This window comes from Coenobita brevimanus, chromosome 71, assembly GCF_032717465.1.
Source record: "Coenobita brevimanus isolate Jiangsu-jjx chromosome 71, ASM3271746v2, whole genome shotgun sequence".
Lineage (NCBI taxonomy): Eukaryota > Metazoa > Arthropoda > Malacostraca > Decapoda > Coenobitidae > Coenobita > Coenobita brevimanus.
In genome coordinates this window covers 38,800,374-38,826,461 of record NC_137024.1, presented here as the reverse complement: position 1 = coordinate 38,826,461, position 26,088 = coordinate 38,800,374, and the positions used below count along the sequence as shown (strand labels likewise).

The following is a 26,088-nucleotide window of genomic DNA, read 5'->3' as shown; positions in this document are numbered from 1 at the left end:
CATTTTTATTTTAAAAAATATATTAACGGGCAGACAAGCTTCTTCACTCTTTGTAAAACAGTAAAGCTTCCAATATAGTGACACCTTTTTTTGGGGGAGGGGGGTTTCCCCGCCAAGAATTACTAACTTAAGTTTTATAGTGGCAGGATATGAACAAAACCACCTGACATCAGCACGTATGAAATGCCCTGAGTGTGTCCAGTAAGGTAAAGGGTTTATCAAGATACCTATTAATCCCCTCACTGCTAGGATTGGTTTCGCTGAGGGAAATCGTCTGTAGTTAGTTTGACTAAATTACTGTACCCGTGTATCGCCTCACGTAACCAGGCAGCTATTAATCCTTGCAGTATGATGACGTCTGTCTTATTCAACTCTTGCTGCAACATAAACACTTTATTCAAGCCATGGGTAGGCCTCTGGTAGTGAAGGGCTTAGACCCCTCTGAAGGTAAATATAATGAACTACAACAGCCGTCACCCATACACGTTAATATTGTAACTAATTTTCAAGGTAGTTATATACTGGCGTAACTTAACCCTTTACTATACTGTAAATATGAAATGGCTCGTTTTACTCAGGTTACCACAGGACGATATTATCGTCTTTAATAATACTTTTCGAACTGGAGGGATTATATACACCCTTTATCGACTCCCCCTTACTACAAAGCAGTGTAAATAAAAGAATAAGTAAATACATAATCATTAAAATAATCTGATAGTAGTACTATTAGATTAAAAAAAAAAAAAAAAAGCATCAGCGTACAATACAGAAAATCAACAAGACGAAGCACTCACACAGTGCAACAGCCGTGCCATACAATCGGCCTAGAGGCGTGTCCGGCGTGCACACGATCAACGGGCACATGTAGTTTGGGGTTTGGTACCAAACAAAATACTGACAACTAATCGCACAGCACGTTTCCCGTTTGTGATATAAAGTTTATGACGTGATTCATCATCATGCTTCCATACTGATAAGCATCGTGTTTGGTCACGACAGGTTCATACTTATCGTGTGGAAGGGCCGTAAGACCTAACATTTACCCCAGCCGCGTGTCCTTCACCTTTGACTGATTACTCTCAAAATCAAATTATTTTATCCATACCTGACTCAAACCATCCACCAGGTTTGGTTCAATAGGATCGAAATGTTTAGGCTGACCTTACCCTGTGACCTTGATCTTTGGCATTTTCTTCTAAAAATATAATAATCCACCTTCAGCAAACCTTAAACACTTTCACCAAACTTGTTCCAGATCGAGTCCAACCTACAGAACCTGTGATAAAGGCACGAACTATTGATCTTCCCTGTGACGTTTACCTTTCACCGAGTGTTCCCTAAAACGAATCAATTGTCTATTTCCTGCACCTCAACCCTTCTACCTGTCCCTCGACCCGTCCACCAAGTTTGGTTAAAATCGATTCAAGAACCGAGATGACCTTGCTACTGACCTATAACCCTTGACGATTTTCAGTTAAAAACTAAACACCTTTTACAATGGTGGTAGTCACTGAATACGCCAAATGTGGTGCAATTTCATCCCATATTTTTCCCCATAACATTGCTCTCAGGCAGATAGCCAGACAGGCTTACAGAAAGCCAGTGAAAATAGACTAAACACAACCCCGTCGCGTCTTCGCGTGCGAGTGCAACCAAAATAACCCTATAAAGATTTTGAATTTCAATATTTTAGCGGAAGGTTCACACCAAAACATTTTCAGACGAAGTTGTAATGTCCAGAAGTTGTTCAAGTCCAGAGGGCTACTGATCAGCAGAATTGAGGTACACCACTTTGTCACGGGTGAAACGGCCCTCCTCCACCCAATGCTTCACGCACTGCGGCACAGGTACAGGTGAAGAAGATTTGGAGGCACTTGAGGTGTGTACGTGGACGTTGTGTTGTAGTGGTTGTGTTTGTGGCAGTGCAAACACGTGAGAACACATGAAAGAACATAATTACTACAGCACCCTCTAAATGCCCGCCCCTGGTTGGGACTGGTTCCAGGTCAGGCAAACCATTATGGGTTATAACCACCATGGGTTTGCAAATTGTAGGGAGGGAAGGAACGGTGGCTGCCAACTTTGTATATGCGGGTTAGTTACACGCGTACATCCTTATCGTTAACCCTGACATATATTTTGTTTTGGAATATATATATATATATATATATATATATATATATATATATATATATATATATATATATATATATATATCTCAGCAGCAGCCGTTGAGGTCCACTGCAGGACCGGCCTATCCCTACCGAAGCAGGGACGATACAACCAATGTATCTCTACCCAGTGGCTTAGGCTGTCTGGTAGAGACTGTATGTAGGATAAGAAGTGCTTGTAGTGTGACTGTAGTGTTGGACTAGCTTTGGATGTGTGTGTAGTCTGTGAACCAAGTGTAATCGGCCCACCTTAAGCCGACTGGGTGCAAGCATACTAGTATGTGACACTGGTTCAACCATAGCACCCCTTATGTCCGCCAAAGTAGTCAGTAGCTCGATGAACGCTTCTGAAAGTTTTTACAACTCTAGCGGGAGGCGCACCCGTGTCCACCAGCGTGCGAAACGCACACTATACCACTGTACCACAGAGGCTCCACATTATATATATATATATTATATATATATATATATATATATATATATATATATATATATATATATATATATATATATATGTATGTGTGTGTGTGTGTGTGTGTGTGTGTGTGTGTGTGTGTGTCAGTCACTTTCACGTTTATGGCTGCATTCATCTCTTCCTAATCAGTACGTACTTCTGCGTGCAGCATAGTGGTTTATTCTCTTCCAAGACACGTGTAAACTATATCGTTGGCAGTGATATGGGGAATATAGAAAGAAATCAGAGGTACTAAAAATGTCACCAACAGGTACTGCTGAGCTTCCTAAAACCACGAGACTATGGCCCTTCGTTCTAAGATAGGAATGAGTTAAAAATTACCAACAACCAACCGTAATAACGTGGGTAATAGTAGAAGTAATAATAGTAGTAGTAGTTGTTGTAGCAGTAGTAGTAGTAGCACTAGTAGTATAGTACTAGTAGTAGTAGTAGTACTAGTAGTAGTACTAGTAGTAGTCGTAGTAGTAGTAGTAGTACCCTGCACTATTGCTACTACTACTACTACTACTACTACTACTGCTACTACTACTGCTGCTGCTGCTACTTCTACTACTATCTCATTTCAAATTATTCGCTTACGATCAATCAGTTAAATCTCTCCATCACCTCAAACTAACAGTAAGCATGGGCGTACACACACTCAAATAAGTACCGTTACAGGGGGTGTCCGATGAGTTTCATACTGAACAATCCAGCTGTCTCGGTAGGGTTGGAGGAAGGCTGTTATCTATCGTTTCATTCGTGGTGTCAGTTTGTATCACGCAGAAGGTGTAACGATACTTTTTTGAGTGTGTGTACACTCCACTTCATGTAATGCTGCCTACTTCTTCTTCACCTTTATCCTTCTCTTCTGTGTATGCCCTCCTCTCTTCCCATTTTCCTTATCTTTTCTGTCACTTTTTATTACTCTTCTTTGCTTTTCAAGTGGCTTTACATTGGGTGACAAACCTAATGCTTTCCGGCAAGCAGAACCATTTACAACGCTGGGTGGTAACCATATAACCAACCCATACGTGTTCCCTACGTGTCAACACGTGAGTTGGAGGAAGATTAGTGTCCCTCCCCGCAAAACCACTAAATCAAAGACAAACGACCACCCCTTACGGCGTCTGGCTATAGACAGACTGAAATAATATTAACTTGGACATTCCGTTGTTCTCTCTCTCTCTCTCTCTCTCTCTCTCTCTCTCTTAATCCGTTGACTTACTGACTTCAAGTTCCACAACCTTTTACGGTTATCGGATTTGGTGACCTAGTAGAAATCAGAACGACACAAATAAACGCTATGTTCCTACATATTTTCATTTAAACTCTTACATTAAACCATCCATACATTCAACGTCCGTACCTACAAGAAAACCCCCGCGAATGTCCGTTTATGGCGGTTTTGAATGGAATCGAAATTATAACACAGAAAACGACGGGGGCAGCAATCACGGGAGGGGGGACTGATCCGGGCCGGCCGATTATCTTGCCTCGGCTCCACTGGCTGTCAGGATTATCATCAAAGCCTTTTTAAGAATAATTTTTAACACTGACCGACCCTGGCTGGATTAAAATACACCGCGTGAGTTAAATTGGAAAGTTTATTAACGCGGGGTCTGTGTTTTAGGGGAAGGTTTTTCGATACGTCGTCTTAATGTCACGCTAGTAAATCAAACCCTTGGAAATATCCGGTAATTGGCTACATTCGGTATCAGTCTGGATTATAATTTGTAAATTTTACCTGTAAAGAAATTATGTATATTTTCTCATTTGATGAAACCGGGGTCATTTTTATTTTCTGACTCGATGCCGCGTAAATTTTCTCCAAATTATGAAATCAAACCTTCCCTGGATGGCTATTTTCTCTATTTGTATTTCTCATAATTTTTCCCTTCAACAAAGGCACGTCGCTGCACCCACCCCTCACTCTCTCCTTCATACCTGCACAGCCCCTACTCTTTTCTTTTTCCAGGCCTGCCTCTATCTCTTTCTATCTCTCCCTCCCTCCACCCATCTCTCTCTCTCTTCTCTCTCTCTCTGCCTCTCTCTCACACACGCTCGCTTTATCCCTTCATCCCCCTGTGAATCTCTGCATGGGTGTGATAACCGATCAAGTTTCAATCGTTTATTATTTTCCTGCGCTAATCTGATTGGCTGTTGGACCGTGGCTGGTGGCTGGGAAGGGGGAGGGTAGAAGAGGTGGGAGGGAGGATGGATGGTAGGTCCGGGCTGGGAGGGAGGGAGGGATGGACTGTCGGCTTGTGTACTATTCGCGCCAGACCAACCTAACCTGTTCTATCTTCCATAATACCGATGTTATACATATCCAGGCCGATCGCTGCTATCGTAACCTGCACCGAAACAATAACGCAACGTTGTAAAATGGTGAGGAAAGCGTCGAAATTGGGTGAAATAAGCGCGAGACGGCACGGGGAAGCTTTGGCGGGAACGCATCGTACGTCCGACAGCTGCACATCACAAGCGTGTAGGGTTTCGCGGATTAGAACCCGCTTCGTGACGCAACGTGGGATTGGTGCCTTTATACTTGGGATTAAGTCCGACGGTATGTGGATTACCATTCTTCTACTGATTCACTGGCTCGAATTCAAGAGTGATTTAAAAATCTTTCTTCGCCCGGATTTTTCCCCCCTCTATCAGTTTTTTCTTTTTATATGTACTGACATGTTTCGGAATGTTATTATTTTTTTTTTCGACACGGCTTCGAGCCAAGGGCGAGGGGAGGTAGGGCTTTATTTGTTGCTGGACTATGAGCAGCATTTCTCCTTTATCATATTATTTTATTCCCTCTCTTATACAAGCATTTATTCTCAAGTTAGTACATTTCCCATTTCCTTTACGTCTTATGCCTTTTATTTCTTGATATATTTTATTCAGTGTCGCTTTTATTTAACCAGTTATTCCGTCGTGCCTTTTGCTCTTTTATTCAATACTCGTTTATCACAGATTTTGTTTAAACATTCGTTATTTCGTTTCCCCTTTACAAACCACTTATTTCTCCATTATCAGATCCTTTATTCTTTCCCTTGCCGTCGTGTTCCTAGTGCTTTTATTAATATCACCTAATATTTTGCTCCGCTTCATCACGTAACCATATAGGCTACAGTATCCTGGTGTTCCTTTTCCTCTCTTCCTTTCATTACTCATTTATCCAAACGTGGAAACTTATTTGCGTTTGTTTGTTTTATCCCTTTTCCTTCTTTCACCTTCCCACGTTTTTTCCGCGTTTTATTTATCCATTTATTGTTCCCTCTTCCTCGTTCCTGTATCACTCTATGCTCTCTCTCTCTCTCTCTCTCTCTCTCTCTCTTCAATCGTTTCTCCGTTCCTGTATATTAGTATTAACAGACCTTGGGGACTACGAAGAAAAGAGGGTAGAATGAGGAACAGGAGAGAGAGAGTGAGAGAAAGAATGTATAAGGATTGTATAACTAAGGAATACAAGGGCTGAATACAAAGAGTAATATGTAGAGTAGCTGATACGTACTGTACAAATAACGGCATTATAAGGAGAATACAAGACGCGCGGGCAGTACAAATACGTGGAGTACAGAGTAACCTACAGGGGAACATAATGCACAGGAATACAAAAGAGAAGGGAATTCAAAGTGGAGTACAAACATGTATTTGGAGTACAAGGACTACTAAAAACGGTATATAAGGAGGAATATAGGAAGACGTACAAAGGAAAGAATACAAAACAAGGAATTACAAAAAGCATAAGCGGGCATACAAAGGAGTTCAAAACAGCGAAAGGAATACAATCAAAAGGAAGACAAGAAAACATATGGAGGAGAAATATAAGAATAAAAAAAGACATAAAGGAGTACACAGCTGAAATGAATACAAACTAACACAATGCGGATGAATCCAAGGCAATACAGAGAGGAGTACAAAAGATGTGTGTGTGACTGGGCTGCTAATGTTCAGATCAGCCGTCAAACCACACTCACTCACTCGCACTCCATCACACGCGCTCACACTCACTCACACGCACTTAGCCTACTCTCACATACTCTCAATCTTAACACACTCACAAACTCATCGTCATATGCCTGTACTCAGTCACACGCAGTCATACGCTCAGCACTCACACACTTAGTCATACGCTTGCACTCAACGTCACACACTCAATGACACTTACATCCAGTTCCATATTCTCTAGCACTCACACACACTTTTCCGATCACTAAGTTTCTCACGTAATTTCTGTTACTTATATACACTCACCCTCTCCAACTCAGTTCCTTGGACTTTACTGCACTTACATGCACGCACTCAATCACTCCCCTCTAGGACTCACACGCAAACTCCAGCACTCAATCACACTCTTACAATCACACACACACACGCTTTCTATCAAACTCTTTTGCACTCAATCACACACACATCCTCGCACTTAGTCCTAGTCCAGCACACACTCTTGTACTCAATTACACTCGCACCCAATCACACGCCCTCTTCACAAACACATGCTTTCTTGCACTCAACCGCACTCATTTCAGCTGCATGCGCTCAATCCCCGTATCACACACACACACACACACACACACACACACACACACACACACACACACACACATGCCCTCATACACATATACTGTACATAATCATGAGATTCTCTCTCTCTCTCTCTCTCTCTCTCTCTCTCTCTCTCTCTCTCAGAATGTATCCACAAGCCACGCACTTGGTTCAATTAATTAAATATACTTAGGTAAAACTATTTATGCGATAAGCTGCGCGCCCGTTTGTGTGTGTGTGTGTGTGTGTGTGTGTGTGTGTGTGTGTGTGTGTGTTTTCTTCTGTATCCGACTCTGGACATAGTCGATAGAGTTCATTCCCTGAGGAACAGTGGTTCTGCACGACGCAGCAACACACACCTTGGCCGGTCATGCCGTTTGGGCACCAGTACTGCACCGACTTCTTGAATACAGGCTGGGAGTATGATGCTTAAAGGCATGTCGGTGGGTCTTGGGGAAAATCAACAAGGCTTCTAATTCCTTCATTTCGATTACTGATTTTCGTAATTCTTGCAACCCTCAGATGATTTTTTTTTTTTTTTTTTTGGGGGGGGGATCAGTGAAATGCATCAGGTTTTGAAGCAGTTAATATTGTTACCAGTCCCGTCACCACAAGAGGTCTCTTTACTCTAACAAACTCGTTTGGAGGTTGCAAGGATATATATATATATATATATATATATATATATATATATATATATATATATATATATATATATATATATATATACGTCAAAAATACATCTTCTTACTGAAAGCTTTACGTCATTCTAATCGCCTCTCTGTTCCCTGACCCACCCGGAGATGAATCTTGCTTCATTATGGGCAGCGGTGAAACTCCTCTACTAATGCACATACATGAGTGATTTTGTGGTTCCATATATGCAACTCTCTCTCTCTCTCTCTCTCTCTCTCTCTCTCTCTCATCCCCTTCCACACTCTCTCTCCCCTCTCAATCTCTCTCCCCTCCCGGCCCTTCCCCTCATCCGCGCGGGAGCCTTACTAATATACCAAAGGAAAAATTTATATAAAACTCGAAAAGCATGAAAAAAAGGGGAATGTCCAAAATGCGTCGAGTGGGGTGAGGGGGAGGAGTGAAAAAGAGAGGGGTGAGGAGAGGGGTGAGGATGGGGAGGGGATGTGGAAGGATTAGTGATGAGGGGAGGTGCGGATGGGCGGGTGTGGGGGGTTGGTGGGTATGGTATGTGTGGGTGTGAGTTTGGGTGTGTGGGTCCGGAATGTTACATGGATAGGTGCGAGTGAGTGGGTGAGGTGTGGGTGGGTGTGTGATTGGATGTGGGAGGTGAGGGTGGGTGTGTGGTTGGATGTGGGAGGTGTGGTAGGTGTGGGTGGGTGTGTGGAGTGTGTGAGTGTGTAGTGCGGAGTTTAGTTTCTTTTAGGAGCAGTTCAGTTACTCTTTTAGGAGCTGCCTAGCATGGGCCAACTGGCCTACTGCAGTTATCCTCTCTTCTTATGTTCTTATGTTTTAGTGTGTGTGTGTGTGTGTGTGTGTGTGTCGGAATTCTTCTGGAATGCAGATTAAGGTCTCATTATACACGAATGTCACCCTTTGACTGTTACGAGTTATTTCAAGCAAACACAATCGTCTGGATTTATCCTGAATATAACACTTGTTCATGAGGGAGTAGACACCACAGATACAGTGTACAGCCCTTCATCAGAATTATTTAGTCTGGCTGTAACCTGAGTAAATGAAAATGTCCACTGCAGTAAAAGTACTAAGAATAACGAAGTCAAAAGGATCAAAGAAAAAGAAAGTGCAGAAAGAAGCACATGAACAACAGCACCGAGAACAACATCAACCACAGCACTCCTTTCTCTAACCGTCATTCATAAGTCCATCAAATCTAAAGACGGGTCTGCTCAGCTTTTTTTTTTTTTTTCTTTTTTTTTGTGAGGGCCTGAAGAAGGTGGGCTGTACATGCGTGACTACTGAGCCGATCTACATGTGCATGAAACCACGCACATGCATACACACAAACATACATACACACAGGAAAATATAAGATATGTACAAAGTACATACAATTAACACACACACACACACACACACACACACACACACACACACACACACACACACACACACACACACACACACACACACAGGACAACACGAGCATTGCTCAATTCCTGTATACTACAAATAGGTAAAATAGGTAAATACACACACACACACACACACACACACACACACACACACACACACACACACACACACACACACACACACACACACACATTGGTTACTAGTTGACTAAAATGCACAAAACACACTCATAGTACACACAATCAGGCAAGTATACACACAAACACACAGAGTACTTTTAGTGCCTAAACCAAATACAGTACATAATTATGTACTCACAACTCTCTCTCTCTCTCTCTCTCTCTCTCTCTCTCTCTCACCTGTATATACGGACGTGCAGTGTGGCGAGGGGGGCCACATCACACAGCACCTCTGCCACGGTCTTGTCCTCGGTCTCCGGGATGGTCTCTAGGGGCAACGGTCTCCAGTTGCGTAGCTGGAGGAGGCCTGAGGGAGGGTGGAAGGGGAAGATGTCGTTAAAAGTGAGGAAGGGTGAAGCATAGGCAAGCACATAAAACCACATAGTAGCACACACACACACACACACACACACACACACACACACACACACACACACACACACACACACACACACACACACACACACACACACACACACACACACACACACACAGAAACAAATACATAATTATTGGCCACATTTATACTGTTGAGAAGCAAGAGTACTAGTGGAAAATTCCCGACGTTTCGCGCCTTTCTGCTACTTTGAGGTGCCAGACAGCCTGCTGCTGTGAGCGGAGGTATTTTGTAAAGCTAGGCATTAATTTTTATTTATTTTCCTATACTGTTTTATTTCAATGATTGTTTCTTAAATTATGTAATTTAATGTCAGTTTGTATGATAATACATTTAGAGTGCTACATAATGTAAGAAAGCTCTGGAATATTTTGGATGTCCCCGACACAGAAAACTGTTGTTGCTACGAGTGTGTACTAGAACAATCGAGTTTCAAGCAAGGTTATAAAAGGATGAGGGGAAGAATAGCGGAGTTTCAGTTAGTTTTACTTGTGGGGTTGTGAAGTTAGTGTTGCTCCGGTGCTTGTGAAATCAATGAAGTGTAGTGGCAAGCATACTGTGTAATTGCTTGGCAAATAAAGACAAAGAACATGAGAAGCTTGTGTTATTACGACGCCTGAGTTGGTGTACAATGAAAGGCTGACCCTACGAAATTCATTGGGCGACGTCCTTCCTATACTGAACTATCGCTGTTGGAGCCTGTGGCAGTGTGGGACGTGGACGTAACGATACTTTAGAGGTGAATATTAATGTCTTCAAGCACATTAGTTTTACGAATAACCTGATGAAATACTGGACACTTTTTATTTATTTATTCCATCATAATCACCGAAACGTCATTCTCACTATAAACTTGGGCGAGTACGATCTAGAAACAAGAATGGAAAAGAGTAAAAAAATTTTTAAAATATCAACAGCGTGTCCTGCATGTGAAATATGCCACATAGTGATTCAAACTTTAAAATCTTGGCTTCACTCAAAGGCAAAGACCATCAGAATATTTTTTCCCCGTTTAGAGAGGCGTTCAGTCTATTGCATCTACTCCAACTATCCTAACTACCCAAAGTACAAACGCCCAAAGAAAAGATGACCCAATTCCCAGTACCTTTCCCTCAGAAAGTGACATTTGTCAGCTGCCATGGCCTAGTTATTTCCTTTATTGCGAACCTGAAACAACAGTATTTAGGTAAACACCACCAAAAATAAATATATAAGTAATGTTAATGTGTATATCTTGCATTAGGTGAAGGGGAACCATAGTATACTAAAGCTGAGGCATAAACCGTATGAATGAATATGAAACGCACAGCCTACTGCTCAACAATTTCAGGGTTAAAATGTGGAGAGACTCGTAATGCTTGTTTTACATCCTAAATAAAAAATCACATGAAATCTAAAGTTAAAAGTAATGTCCAAATCACGAGTGTCATCAAATCACGAAAATAAACATCTAAAAGTATATTCTTATGCACATTTAAATATCCATGTGGGTTCAAATTCAGGCAGGAAAACAAAGCTGACTGTGAAAATCGTGAGTGCTGTGAGCATGCAGTGGCAATAAAAGGCAACAAAGAAGGCTATCCACTGAATTCAGTGGAAACGTGAAATTAGTGGAGAACGACTACTCTTTTACCCTAATCTGGCCCAGATTTTTGTCATTTTGCAGCTTATCTCACGTAGTCCAATGGAGGCAAGACAATACTACGGCTCCTCAGTATTTGGAAGGCACTTCTTTCTGACTATTATCATAATTTAGTATTTATATATTTTTACAACTTGGCATTCAAAATGGAGGTATGACAGTTTTAGGCCAAGTAAAAAGGGTAGTCACTTCTGCTGATAATGAAATTTCAACAAGTAATAGAATCCATAGGGCAGCCTCATGAAAAAAGATGGAAAGGGTGGTGGTCAAAGGCAAGAGTGACAATGAAGAGAACTAAAGACTAAGTTGGTAAAAAATGGGGTGGGGGGGGGGGAACGTGACAATGAAGGTCGTAGAGATACACCTCCCCAAATTAAGTGATCGTGACTGGACATACGGGCCGTTGAGCAGCGCGCCGCTTGGCTGCGACTGGAAACGTGCCAGATATCACTTAATACTTAACTATTGTTATTAATCTAAAATACTGAAAACGAACCTTAAGTTATACTTTTACAAGATGAAATATCTTTTATTTCTTCAACACCATAAATCAAGTTTGGAGGGCGGGCAAGTTATGGAAAACATAAAAGAAAGGTTGCAGATACAAGGAGTTTTGTAACTTAAAGAGAGTTATCACTTGTTTGGGCGATCGTACATATATATATACATACAAACATACTTACTCCCTTTTCCCATGTTTAAATAAGGCATTAAGCTATCTCACCTAAACCCTAATACCCCAGTCTGAGATAAGCCTTGAAGCACTCCATCTAAATCACCTATCCCAACCTCAAAAACATGCCTTGAACTGGCCCATCTAACCCATCCATTCAGAGGTCAACAATAGGTCTTGATCTGTCGTATCCCAGTTATCTAATTCAAAGTCAAAACACTACTTACAATACCCCACATAACCAAACAACAGCATCTACTTGAAAATTTGAAATGGGGATTGATGCGTCCCACCTAAATAAATCCATCCATTTATTCAACCATTATATCCATCCATCAGTCCATACTTCACACATTCCATGTATGCAATCGTTCTCCATTTATATTACCCAACCTACTTACGTCACATAATTAGTCTATATACAATACACACACCAACTATCCCACATACCCCTTAAAAAAGACCATGAATTGTCCCATCTTATCCTGTATCCCATCTAAGATCTGCCCCAATCATACTAATGTTAAAACAAGCCTAGCTCTATCACATCTACATCCCACACAGCCATGTACCAAAGACACTATTTCATGTATAAGATTCCAAATACAGACTAGGAAACCCACTCCCTAAGGTTCAGCAGTCCAGCTACGCGAAAAAGATGGTTCTCAACAACCCACCTATCCTACGTAGCATGTCTATCCTTACATTTAAAACAGACCTTGAATTATCCCTTAACCCACTGACCCACGTAGGCTACCCCACCATCCCACATCCATCCATCCCTCGCCTATCTCACGTTCTGCATCTGTCCTAAGCTTAAATCGCCCAACTCACGTACTCCATCAATCATATGCTTCAAAACAGGTTTACTGTATCACAACTATTCATGTAACTCACCCAATAGCAGTCCTTAACCTGTCCTACCTAGCCCATTTACCTATCCATCCTATCCAGCTTGTACGTACTATACCATTTATTTAGTAAGGTCTAAAATAGGCCTAAGTGCATCTAATTTATGTACTCCACCTACCTCTACAACATCCCTCAATCCACCCCACCACCCTAACACCCGTACCTCTGGCATGCATCAGGTCCTCGTGAAAGCCCAGTTTGAGGAGGGCGGCCTGCAGGAGATCGGTGAACCTGGTGTGTGCGGGGATGAGGGCGTAAGAGTCCACTTCCACACGGCCACGACCCTCCTCCACCATACCCAGGCCACACAACGCCACCGTCTCCACCACCACGTGCAGCGGGATGTTCTTGCCTAAGGGACGAGGATGGAGAAAATGGACGGTTAGCAGTGGGTAGACAAATCATGTTCAACTACTCTTTAACAGAAAATGGAATATCGGACTTGGTTTGGATTAACCCTTTCACAAAAATGACGCCCTTTTTCTAATATTCATGCTATCTCCAGACATCTTATTCAGTCTAAGGGTGGTTCTTAGAAGTGGAATGGCTAATATCACCGTCATTAACGAATTCTGTTGGGTGATTTTTTTTTTTTTTATCAATATCATCGCCAGACTACTTAATACTCTGGTTAGGAAAGAGACTTTATAAATGGGATGGAATCGCATACATCCTGCTGTAATTCCTTCACGGCAGTACTTGTCGGTCTCCCCAAAGCCGGGTACAATCGTCCGGCGGTGGCACGAATTACATAAACACGACGTCACTGCAATGAAAATGTTGCCAGAAAACATACCATTAGTTTTATAAAAGTCCATTTCCTCTGGCTTAGGTGAGTCCCCTGGTCGTGAGGAGGTTTGTGAAGGCTACATCTAACCCTTGAGTCTGAACCACCTCCCCTCAGCTGAAGAAAACTGTCTGGCTCAAGAAAGAACATAACGAAGGCGTCATCACCGCAATGAAGGGATTAAAGAAAACACGGGATACTTAACCCACAACAATCGACAGTGAATAATTAATCAATAAACAGATGTCAATAAAAAATAGTAAATACACAAATAAATAAAAATGAAGCTGGTAAAAAAAAAATGTGTCGGACGGAGCAAAGAAGATCACTTTCGGTCGAGTGGCTAGAGTAGGCTGTGCAGAGGGGCGGGGGTTCGATTGAGAGAGAGAGAGAGAGAGAGAGAGAGAGAGAGAGAGAGAGAGAGACAGACAGACAGACAGACAGACAGAGAGAGACAGAGAGAGAGAGACAGAGAGAGAGAGAACATAAGAACATAAGAAGAGAGGATAACTGCAGTAGGCCGGTTGGCCCATGCTAGGCAGCTCCTAGAAGAGTAACTGAACTACTAGAATGAGATAAGGATAGCAAAGAAGAAGGCTCTCCCCCGCCCTCCAAACCCCCCAGCCGAGGCCAGCAGGAAAAAGTCAGAAAGAACACCACGCAGTAAAGAAAAAACTGGAGTGGACATTTTACAGGAAAGTGTGAAAGGAGAATAGAGAGAGAGACCAAGTTTCTTCTCCTTTAACTCGGGGACGTCAATTAAAATTTAGTGTTGCCGCCACCAGCCGATCTTGTCCTGGTTTGGTGTGACTCTTCTAATCACAGTGGGTTATAGAATCAGTAACACCTTCTGCTGCAGGATTATTCCAGGCTGAATAAAAAGCGTATGGAGGAAGCAAAAAGAAAATAAACATGTCATAGGGGTGAAAGCGTTCAATCCATTTTATGTACACTTACTCAGTTTTACCTGGTTACAGTAACAGGTGATCCGACAATTAACACACCTATACCCGAAACAACTCTAGTACAGTTGTTCTTTCAGTTAACGCCAGACGAGTTTATACAAATGAGAGTTAATTGTTGGAGGGTCACTGTTAACACTGGCACCATAAACCGTCTCAAGGTAGGGATAACTTTACTACTCTACTCCAGGTAACGCCGTACAATGCAATGCAGGTGAGTCATAGGAGCCTGTGTTAAAACTGTACACATTAGTCAAACAACCATCAAGTACAATGAGAGAGAAATGGTAACCAGTATAGTTAAGTCCATATTCATCAAACAGCCTTCAGCCACAACATGTCATAGTCAGTACTTTTTGCGAGCTACAGACGATTTTATTCAAGTTAGGGGAGACAATACCAACTGGAGAAGTTAAATACAGCCTCCATTAAACCCTACCACAACAAAGTTGAAAAAATCGTCTGGTGGCAGCAAGAACTACAAACATAGATGCTTGTAGTTAAGTGGGTACTCAGGCAACTACAGTACCGAGCACAAGAGCAGTCAGAACAGTCAAGTGTTCTTAGTCAATCAATTACATTACCTCAAGAACGATTAATTAAGAATGTCAATCACACACAAAGGCATTTAGTACCAAGTTGCCGCTCTCTCTCTCTCTCTCTCTCTCTCTCTGTTTGTCTGCCTGCCTGCCTGCCTGCCAGCCAACCAGCCAGCCAACCAGCCTGCCAGCCAGCCAGCCAGTCTGCCAGTCAGCCAGCCAGCCAGTCAGCCTGCCTGCCTGCCAGCCAGCCAGAAAATCAGGCTACCTGCCTGCCAGCCAACCAGCCAATCAGCCTGCCTGCCTGCCAGCCAACCAGCCAATCAGCCTGCCTGCCTGCCAGCCAGCTAGCCAACCAGCCTGCCTGCCTGCCAGCCAACCAGCCAGCCAATCAGCCTGCTTGCCTGCCAGCCAAACAGCCAGCCATCCATCCAACCAATCAGCCTGCCTGCCTGCCTGCCAGCCAACCAGCCAGCCAGCAAGTCAGTCAGCCAGCCAGCCAATCAGTCTGCATGCCTGCCAGCCAGCCAGCCAATCAGCCTGCCTGCCTGCCTGCCAGCCAACCAGCCAGCCAGCCAATCAGCCTGCCTGCCTGCCAGCCAACCAGCTAGCCAGTCTCACCCAGTCTCTCTCACGACAAACTACCCATGCAAAGGGAGGCGCCATTATCACCTCATTACCCTGTCAAGAGTAGTTTGCTGAGTGGACCAATGAGAGACACAGAGATCCCAGCCCTTCTTGTAACATCACACTAGCACACCTGTCACACGCAACACACACACCTGTCCACTGGTGTGACAGGTGCAGCAAGGTGATGATGCATGGGAGTGAGGAAGCAATAGTTATGTGTATGTGTGTGCATGATTGTGTCTGAGGCAGTGAGTTGGTGAGAGGGACGGGAGATAAAGGAGTGTGAGTGACGGGGATGTAAGAGAGGGGTAGGTGGGTAGCTTAGATGGACAGACGGACAGGGTAGACAGAACTGGTGGTATGCGTGATAGACAGACGGGTGGTACGATGAAACAGGCTGGGACGGTGAGTATGTAGGCCGGCAGAGGAACAGCTGGATAGGGGAACAGAACAGAAAGGACTGATAGGTATGTGCAATAGATTTGTACTCCTATACAAAAATAGATACAGGGATAAACAAGCAGACAGACAGACTGACTGACTGATAGAAACAGGCATGTATATCTGTCTATCTATCTATCTATATACAGTATATATATATATATATATATATATATATATATATATATATATATATATATAGATAGATAGATAGATAGATAGATAGATAGATAGATAGATATATTGTGTGTGTGTGTGTGTGTGTGTGTGTGTGTGTGTGTGTGTGTGTGTACACACTAATAAATAGAATGGTAGATACAGATGGATGGTTAGATGAAACAGGTGGGGTAGGAGGGTAGATGGATATGTGGTCTGGTGGGTAAGTGGATACAGTAGACAGGGTTGATCGACTGGTGGGTAAGCAGGCAGGATAGAAAGGACTGGTGGGTACGTGAGACAGACAGACAGACAGGTAATTAAATGAAGCAGATGAAGTAGGTGAGTAAATGGATACAGGGACAGACATACAGGTGGGTACGTGCATACAGGAGCCAGGATGGGTGGCCACGTGGGATACACAGACTGGTAGATGGTTTTATGAAAGAGGTTGGGTGGGTGGCTATGGGCAGGTGGGTATACTGACAGTTAAATAGGTAACACACAGAGAGACGCGATGGGATGACACACAAGAGGAAATGAAGGAAAGGGTACATAGATTGATAGACAGGTGAAATAAAATGGACGGTGGCGGAGGGTATGTGGAATAGATAAAAAGATAGTGTTGCTAAGTAGATGGTGTGGACGGCATGGGTGGGTGGATGGGGGATGGATGGGATGGCGCGTGAGCCAGACTGAACTGGTGGGGAAGTGGATAGATAAGCAGATGGATTAGTGGGATTTATTTATTTTGTTTTATTTATTCCTTATGATTCACACTCTGGGCATAAAATATACAGTCAATTTCCTGAGGTCTGGCAGTTCTACGTGTCACACACCTTCACACGTCACCGCATCAGCATTAATACCTATCATCCATACTTAATACATAAGAGCAAGGGTTGTCACATCAAGGCTGGTGTGATGGTATTAGCGGGTGTATTATGGCATGTCGGCTGGTGCTGTGAGGGATCAGTAAACACTGTTATACTGTAGTGAAATTCGCCTCCACAACCCTGTGTCCTGACCCAGCCTAGGATGGATCTCGCGTCCTTTAGAGCAGAAACCCACTACTCTATTCATTCCACTACCATCACCCCCACAGATGTAATGGGACGTGGGACTGGGTTGATTGGTGGGTAGGCTACGTGGGTACACTGGCAGGCGGAATAAGTGGGTTAGGTGGGTAGAAGGGATAGACTGACAGGTGAACCCTTTCACTGCCGCTGCTGCATTCGCTATTTTATTTAGGCCAACAACAAAAGAATGTGCACAGCTAATAAAAACCAAGGAAGTCTGAGGCTTCAAAAGCTAACGTATGTGCCGGTAACCCTTTTTCTAATTTCGGTAGTAACATCTAAGATCTTTATTTAGGCAATCACCAGATGACACTGTACAGTCACGAAAAATATCCCAGCAGTCAAATAGGTGGGATGAGGGAAGCAAATGGATGGGGACAGCAGGGACGTTTACACATGTGGGATAGCTGGGTGGGTGGCTGGGAGGCTTGGTATATATCGCTGAAATTAAATGGTAAACTAGTGAATAAATTAACGATATTATATGAAAAACCTCTACATTTTTAATACAACATGCACTTTTTTCATTTTTTAAAGTTGCTTGATGTAGGAGGGGAGGGGAATGATAAAAAGGGGATGATGATGATGATGATGATGATGATGATGACGTTCAGGAACAGGAGGAGGAAGGAAATGGGGAGTGAGGGTGATGATAATGGTGCTGGAGGAGGAGGAGGAGAGAGAGAGAGAGAGAGAGAGAGAGAGAGAGAGAGAGAGAGAGAGAAAATGGAGAGGTGAAAAGGGACGACGACGACGATGACGGTGATGATCATGAGGAGGAGGAGGAGGAGGAGGAGGAGGAGGAGGAGGAGCAGGAGCAGGAGCAGGAGGAAGACGAGGAGAGAGAGGAAAGGAGGGGCACTGTGGGACTGAGGGGAAGAAGGGAGGGGGAGGTAGTGGCAGGGGAATGGGAGGGGAGGTATGGGGATGGAGAAGTAAGGCATGGGGGGGAAGAGAGGAAGGAAAGGGAAGGGAAAATGAAGAGTAGGTAGAGGGGGTGCGGGTAGGAGAGGGGAAGGAGGAATGGAGGGGGAAGGTAGGAGAAGGGGAAGGAAAACAGAAAGGAATGGGAAAGGGAAGGAAAAGGGAAAGGGAGAGGAAGAGGAAGGGAAAGAGAGAGGAAGAGAAAGGGAAAGAGAGAGGAAAGGGCTGGGAAGGGAAAAGGAAAGGGAGGCGAGGGGAAAAGGAAAGGGAAGGGAGGGGGGAAAAGGAAAAGGGGGGGTTGGGGAAAGGAAAGGGAGAGGAAGGGGAAGGTAAGGGAAAGAGAGGGGAAGGGAGGGGAAGGGGACTACCATGAGACACTGACCCCTACAGTACTCCTCCGTCTCCCCCTCCTGTTAAATCCATTCCTCTCTCTCTCTCTCTTCCATCCAATATATTAACCACGACACCCATGCTTGGAGACAGAGAGAGAGAGAGAGAGAGAGAGAGAGAGAGAGAGAGAGAGAGAGATGCCAGCACAAGTGATGAGGTGCGAAGGGAGAAGGAAAAAGATTAGTGAGAGTGAGACGGGGAGGGGGTGAGCAAGGACGGGTGTGAGCCAGGGAGGGGTGAGGGTGAGAAGGGAGGGGTGAGGGTGAGAAGAGAGGGGTGAGGGTGAGACAGGGATATGAGTGAGACAGGGAGGAGTTATGACGAAGCAGGAAGGGGTTAGGGTGAGGCAGGGAAGGGAGGCTGAGGGTGGGGGAATGACACAGGGAGGAGGTGACTGAGGCAGGACACAGCACTGCCTAAACAACCCCCACAACCACAGCTAAACAAGGCGGGATTACCAGTTCACCCGGCCAAGGGGGCAGGCAGGCAGAGGGGGAGGGGGCAGAGGTGGGAGGGGGCAGAAGGGGAGGGGATACAACGAATAGAGGAAAAGAAGAGGAACAAGAGGGTGGGGAGGCAGGGGAAGGAGGAGGAAGTGAGGGGAGAGAACGGGTTATGACGGAAGGGGAGAAGTATGGTCGGGAGGTGAGAAGAAAGAAGGATGGGTGGAGACAGAGGGGAGGCAAGAACAGGAAGCAGGAGACAAGGATGAACGCAGGGTGCGGAAAGACAGTGATGAAAAATAAAGAAGAAACTAGTAATAAATAAAGGTGAAGGTGCTACACATTTCTACATACTCCCTTCATGACGATAAACAACGCCAGAGTGAACGATTGCTTCAGACGCTCAGTAATGCCACCTTCCTAACCAACAAACACATCGCAAACACTACGGTCGAGTTTCATAAATGAGGGACGACAAAAATGTGGGGTGAAAATATCGTCCACAACTGTACATAGAAAATAAATATAAGTGAGCGCCTATACGTGGTTATACTGAGGCTAAAGATGTAATGCATGAGCCAAAAACTGACAGGGAAGAGGAAGTGAAAAAGGAAAAGAAAACGAGGAAAAAACATGGAGAGTGAAAGTGGAGAGGTAAAAGAAACGAAAGTGGAGGAGGAGGAGGAGGAGGAACGACGAAGGGGGTTATAGATAAAAGAAGGAAAATGGAAAAAGAAACTGCAGGAAAAGGAGGAAAAGAATGAAGAATGGGAGGAGAGAGAGAGAGAGAGAGAGAGAGAGAGAGAGAGAGAGAGAGAGAGAGAGAGAGAGAGGAGGAGGAGGAGGAGGAACAACGAAGGGGGTTATAGATAAAAGAAGGAAAAAGGAAAAAGAAACTGCAGGAAAAGGAGGAAAAGAATGGAGAGAGAGAGAGAGAGAGAGAGAGAGAGAGAGAGAGAGAGAGAGAGAGAGAGAGAGAGATAGACAGACAGACAGACAGACAGACAGACAGACAGACAGACAGACAGACAGATTAGAAGAGAGGAGAAATGAAGGACGGAAAAGATGGAGGAGAATGGGAGTAAAGGAGGCAAGAGAGGAGACAGAGCTGAGTGGGAGGGGGAGAGAGGGGAGATAGAGCTGAGTGGGAGGGGGAGAGAAGGAAGAAAGACGGAGTGGGGGTGGGGGAAATGATGGTGAGAGGGAGATAGGGAAGGGGTGCCAGGGAGTAAAGGAGTGAAGTGAAGGGAGAAGGAGCGGAGGGGAAGAAGATGAGAAGGAAGGTGAGAGAAGAAGGGATGGTGAGAGAAAGGGGAAAGAGGGAGGGGAGGAAAAAGAGGGACGTAAAAGAGACATGAAAGAGAAAAGGAAGGAGAGAGTGGGGGGAAAGGGAAGGGCGAGGAGGGGAGGGGAGGGGAGTGGAAGGAGAGGAGTCAGGCATGGGGGAGAGAGGGGTGTGGGAGGGGGATGGAGGAGGGAGGTAAGGGGGCACGATCCAGTAAGCCAGATTAATGCTTGGCGGGAGGGATTGCATGAATGATACAGGGGGGGAGGGGGGAGGGAGGGAGGAGTGAGATACAGGGTCTCTTTTTGTACCCTTGGAAATACTAATCCCTCCCTCCAGTTCCCTCCATCTCTCCCTCCCTCCCCCCTTCTTTCTTATTTTTTTCCTTGTATCCTTTTTCTCTCCCCTCCTTTTTCCCCCTACCCTCTTCATCGCCTTGTCCCTTCTTTCCCCCTCCCATTTTCTTTCCTTCCTCCTACTTTTCCTAATCTTTATCAATTCTCAACTTTCTTCTTCTTTTTCTTCCCTCCTGTTTTGCTCCCTTCCTCTCCCCTGTCTCTTCCTTCTCAATCATTCTTCTTGCTTTCTTCATGTTTGCCTTACTTCTTCCTTCTCCACTCCTGCCTTCTCCTCTCCTTCTTCTCATTTCTTATCTCTACATTCCTTGCCTCATCCTCTTAGCTTTTCCCTTCTCCTCTCCTTTTCCTCTCTTCTCCCTGTGCTCTTTCTTATCTCATTATTTCCATTTCCCTTTTTCACTCGCTCACATCTTTTTTTTTTTTTCTCTCCCTCACATCCTTTTTTCTCTCCCATTCTTTCCCTTGTCTCCTCCCTCCCACTCCTGCCCCTCCATCCCATTCTACTTCACACTTCTTATCCATCCTCCCCTCCCTTCCTCCCTCCCTCCCTCCCTCCCCCGGCCCCTCCTCGCTCTCTATTTGTTACTCCTCTCCCTCCACTCCTCACCCCCCCCCTCTCGTCTTCTTCTTCTTCTTCTTGTCTTATACAATTCTCTATTCCTTCGTTTCCTTGCTTTCTTTTTCTCTCTTCTCCTTCAATACTTCTTTCATTTCTTCCAAACTGATCACGACTGATGAAAGAGAGAGAGAGAGAGAGAGAGAGAGAGAGGAACATATCCGGATTCAGGCCCCTTCAGTACGATGAGGCTACCGCCACACAATCTTACTCGCCCTGGAAGAAACCCCGGATACTGCCTGGCTTGGAAACAGTCTTACTTAACCCCTTCACTCCCGCAGCGTCTTTATTCTGGTTACCGTCAGACGATTGTAGCCAGCCTAAGAAAGTAGGTGCTCCGGCTGAAGGGGTTAACGAGACTTTACGCCCATAACTCCGATGACACATTTTTCGCTTATTTTTCTTATCTCCAGACGATTTTATTAATCTTTGTGGACGTTTCTCTCACTTGAGGGGTTAGGTAAAGCTTTCACTAACCCTTCTCAATACAACAGATCTGTCTTCAGTTGAATTAAATCTTTCGAGAGTAACGAGAATGAATTAAATATTAGGTCAACGGACTGAAGGGGTTAATGAGACAGCTTTTAATTCTTTGACTGATGACTGGAGGACATGTGACACAGCTGAGTAAAGTGGCCTGGCGCTGGATGGAATAAAATGCCTTAACTATGACAAAACCAGCCAAAGGATTAAGGAGTTTTTCAGGAAGGACAAGGGGGTGGGAGGGGCGACGAGGCTGGAAGGGTGAGAGGGGAGGGGAGAGGAGGCGAGGGGAGGGGACAAGAGGGGTGTGGAGGTGGAAGATAGGGGGAAGGAAGTGTTGAGGGGAAAAGCGAAAGGATAAGGTGGGGAGGTGTGGGGCATGAATGAAACAGGAAAGGGTGGGGCAGAGCCTGTGAGAAGGTTGGAGCAGTGAAATGAAGTGGGATCGAGAGGCTGGAGCATGAAGGATGGGTGGGTGGCTAGGAAGAGGCAGGGAGGAGGAAGGTATACAATACAATACAAAGGTGGGGCGTGGTATAGGGGTGTTGCAAAGTACAGTAGGAGTAAGGCAAGGTACTAGGGTGGGGCGGGATATATGGTAGGTGTGGGGCGGGGTGTTAGTGTGAGACAGGGTATAGAGGTGGGGTGGGATTATAATGTGAGGGATAGAGGTGTAGTGCAGAGGAGGGCGAACGGGTGGGGCAAGGTATAGCTGAGGAATGGAGAGGAGGGAACAGTGCGTATGGGACGAGTGGGCAGCTTTCATCAGACTCAGTTCGTTGTTAATGAAGTGATTACATGTCAGTACCAAATTTTATTCATCGGCTTTCTTCCTTAATTCCTTTATTGACAGTCAGATTTATTTTCATTTTTCTTTCTTTCATACTTTCCACATGTTCCTTTTTTTTTTTCGTCTTCTTATTCCTTAAACAACAAAGACGGTGAATGCAGATCAAAAAATGTGCCAAAAAATGTACCATTTTTTGGTCTGCAAACTATGATAGAGACCTAATATATGTCCTCACCTCCTTCATTCTGCCATACACTTTCCAGTCTGATGTCATTTCTTTATTTCTACACCTATTCACTTAAAATCTGACACGGTTGTTCATTGGGAAAACACACACACGGTTTTTATTTATTTTTTATTTTTTAGTCTTTTTAAAAGAATTTCTAGGGTCAAACGTCAACTCATACAAACCTACAAATTTTGAGGCACTATGGTCCTGCATGCTAATTAATCATCATGACAATTTCCTGTACACAGCAGTATGTTAATGTACCATACCTGTGTGGAGACCATCCTGCACTCCACCGTGAACTTCAGCAAACTTTATTTATTTTCGTTCATTAAAAAAAAAAATAATAATTTGGTTTTACGCCAGGTATCCCCGAAGGGCTAAGGCGTTGCCCCTGGGTAGAGGACTTTGGACTGCAGCGTGTAGCATTTTATGACCGGATGCCCTTCCTGATGTCTACCGATGACCCTTGGGTGGATTCGATCCACCGACCCTTCGGTTCGTTCATACCTTTCCATTTTCGCTTACTTCTAAATCACTTAATGGAATGACGTAAAAAAATTTAAATCACAGCTTCCTAATCAAAGACAGATTTTACAGATAAACCAACACTCGCTTCCCTGTCATAATTAGGCTTTCTTTTCGCAGGAAGGGCAATGAATGGCGGGAAAAAAAAAAGAAAAAAAGCAGAGTCTTCCCATGTGCCTTGTTCTTCCTGCAAAAACAACTTATAGTTACGACCGGGATGATGAAGGTAAATTCTACTGATCAGGGTCCGGATATCCAAACAGACGTACGATCAGCTGCCTCTGTTAAATACTATCTATTTTTTGCAGGAAGAACGAGGGACGTGGGAGCCTCCTGCGCTCTTTTTCCCTTGACTTTCCAGCAGACACGTAGTAATAGCTTATGATTATTTCCCCATTGTAAGTAAGATTGTTTTTACAGGACGCACAAGAATCATGAGGAGTCCACACTTCCTCTGTCCGTCCTCTACACACATATCAGTTACGACAGGCAATTATTCGTATATTTTTTTGTAAATTCTGATCTTGTATTGAAACTAGAAAAGGTACGAGTTTGCAGCCTCCCAGTGCTCCTGTCACTCACTGGCATCTAGTGCGGACTGTCTAGGTAGCAATTAGGATCGAACTGCTTTGGTTGGGGAGCGTACAACTTTTTGTGTAGGGATTTTATGCATCGCGTCTCTCTCTCTCTCTCTCTCTTTCTCTCTCTGTTTACAAATTAAGTGATTAAAACCAGTCCCTTCCCAGACCACGCATAAACGCTAACACCCTCTCTCTCTTTCATCTCTCCCTCCCTCTCTCGCACTTCCTTCTCTTCCTCCCTCCCTTCCTCTTCTCTTTAATCCCTCCCTCTGTCTTTCCTTCCCTCCCTCCCTCCCTACCCCCCTTTCTTTCTCTCTGTCCCTCTCTCCCTCCCCTGTCTTTAATCCTCTCTCTCTCTCTCTCTCTCTCTCTCATAAGGCTTCTCACTCTGGCATCCGAATATTTATCATATTTACATCACTTTTACGCAACAAAACAAAACAACAACCATGAACCTGCATGGAGATAAACCCCTTCACTCCAAGGAAGAGAGAGAGAGAGAGAGAGAGAGAGAGAATGTTACGGTATAGGTCTTTTTCAGTGCAGGGGTTGACAACAAAGCCTCAGTCTTTCCCTTCTTCATGAGGTCTTCCCCACAGCTGAAGGAAATCGTCCGGCGGCGGCAAGAATGAAGTGACTAGAAGAACTAACCCCTTCAGCCCGAGGACGTCATTGATTCTATTCCTGTTGCCTTGGGGGGGATTCCATTCAGCCGAGAGACTTCTATCTAGAGGGATTCTGCTCCAAGCTGAATTAAGGCATTTGACGGTAGGAATAAATAAAAAAAAGAAAACCATCGTAGTGAAGAGGTTAAAAGGATTGGGTAAGGAAGTGACTGGGCTAATGACCTGGCTGGGATGAACAGGATAATTGTGTGTTTGAGGAAGGAGGAGGAGGAGGAGGAGGAGGAGGAGGAGGAGGACGAGGAGGAGGACGAGGAGGAGGACGAGGAGGAGGAGGAGGGCAGTGAGGGGTGAGAAGATGGGTAGAAGGAGCAAGGAAGGAATAGAAGAAACAAGAGAACGGAGGATGGAAAAGAGATTGGGAAATGAAAGAGGAAAAGTAAAATGAAAAAGGAGAGAAAAATGAAGGAGATGGAGGAGAAGGATACAGGTGAAGAAAAGTACAGGTAAATTGTTTTGTTTCCACACTCATTTCCACCTATCCTACAAAATTTCCCTCAGGTATGTCAGTAATTATTTCTTTATTTTCCAATTATTAATGTATCTACGAAATTTTACCCACTAATTTCTTGATTTTTTTTCACTGATAGTCATTTATTTTTCCTTCAATGTCTGTTCGTTCATCTGTCTGCGTTGTTTTTATTATTATCTTGTCGGAGGGAGTGGTGGGTGGGAGGAGACGAAGGATTTTCTGCCTTTCATCCCTCCATCTTCTTTCCATTACCTCTCCCTTCTTCCCCCTCCCCCTTCCCTACCCGTTCCTTATCCCTCCCTTCCGCCCCTCTTCCTCCCTCTCCTATTTTCACCCCTTCCTGCCTCCTCCCACTCTCCCTCACTCTGCCTTACCCTTTCTCCCTCCCCCCTTTCCTCCTTTCTTCTCCACCTCTCCATTCAACATCCCCCTCCCCTCCTCTCCCATCCCTCCCTCCATATTGCCTCCTTCCCCTCTTCTTTCCCCCTTCCCTTTCCTCCCGTTTTTTCCCTCTTCCCTATGCCACCTTCCTTAACTCCCCTTGCCCCCACCGTTAACCTATCACGATTCTCTCTCTCTCTCTCTCTCTCTCTCTATTTCCTTTATATTTTTCTCCTCTTTTTCCCTCACCATCATTTTCTCTCTACCCTACTGGACCCTTTTCT

The 26,088-nt window shown here is 44.4% G+C and overlaps 1 protein-coding gene across 1 annotated transcript in view; it reads right to left on the bottom strand.

Moving 5' to 3' along the window:
* LOC145406813 (homeobox protein dve-1-like) overlaps positions 1-26,088 on the bottom strand; it is a 296,902-nt gene that overhangs the window by 90,353 nt on the left and 180,461 nt on the right. Inside the window, exons 3-5 of the mRNA XM_080277909.1 lie at positions 13,210-13,398; positions 9,603-9,729; positions 1,295-1,297 (exon numbers count right to left, since the gene is read on the bottom strand). Coding sequence (XP_080134035.1) covers positions 1,295-1,297; positions 9,603-9,729; positions 13,210-13,398 — 319 coding nt within the window. The remainder of the gene's footprint in view (positions 1-1,294; positions 1,298-9,602; positions 9,730-13,209; positions 13,399-26,088) is intronic.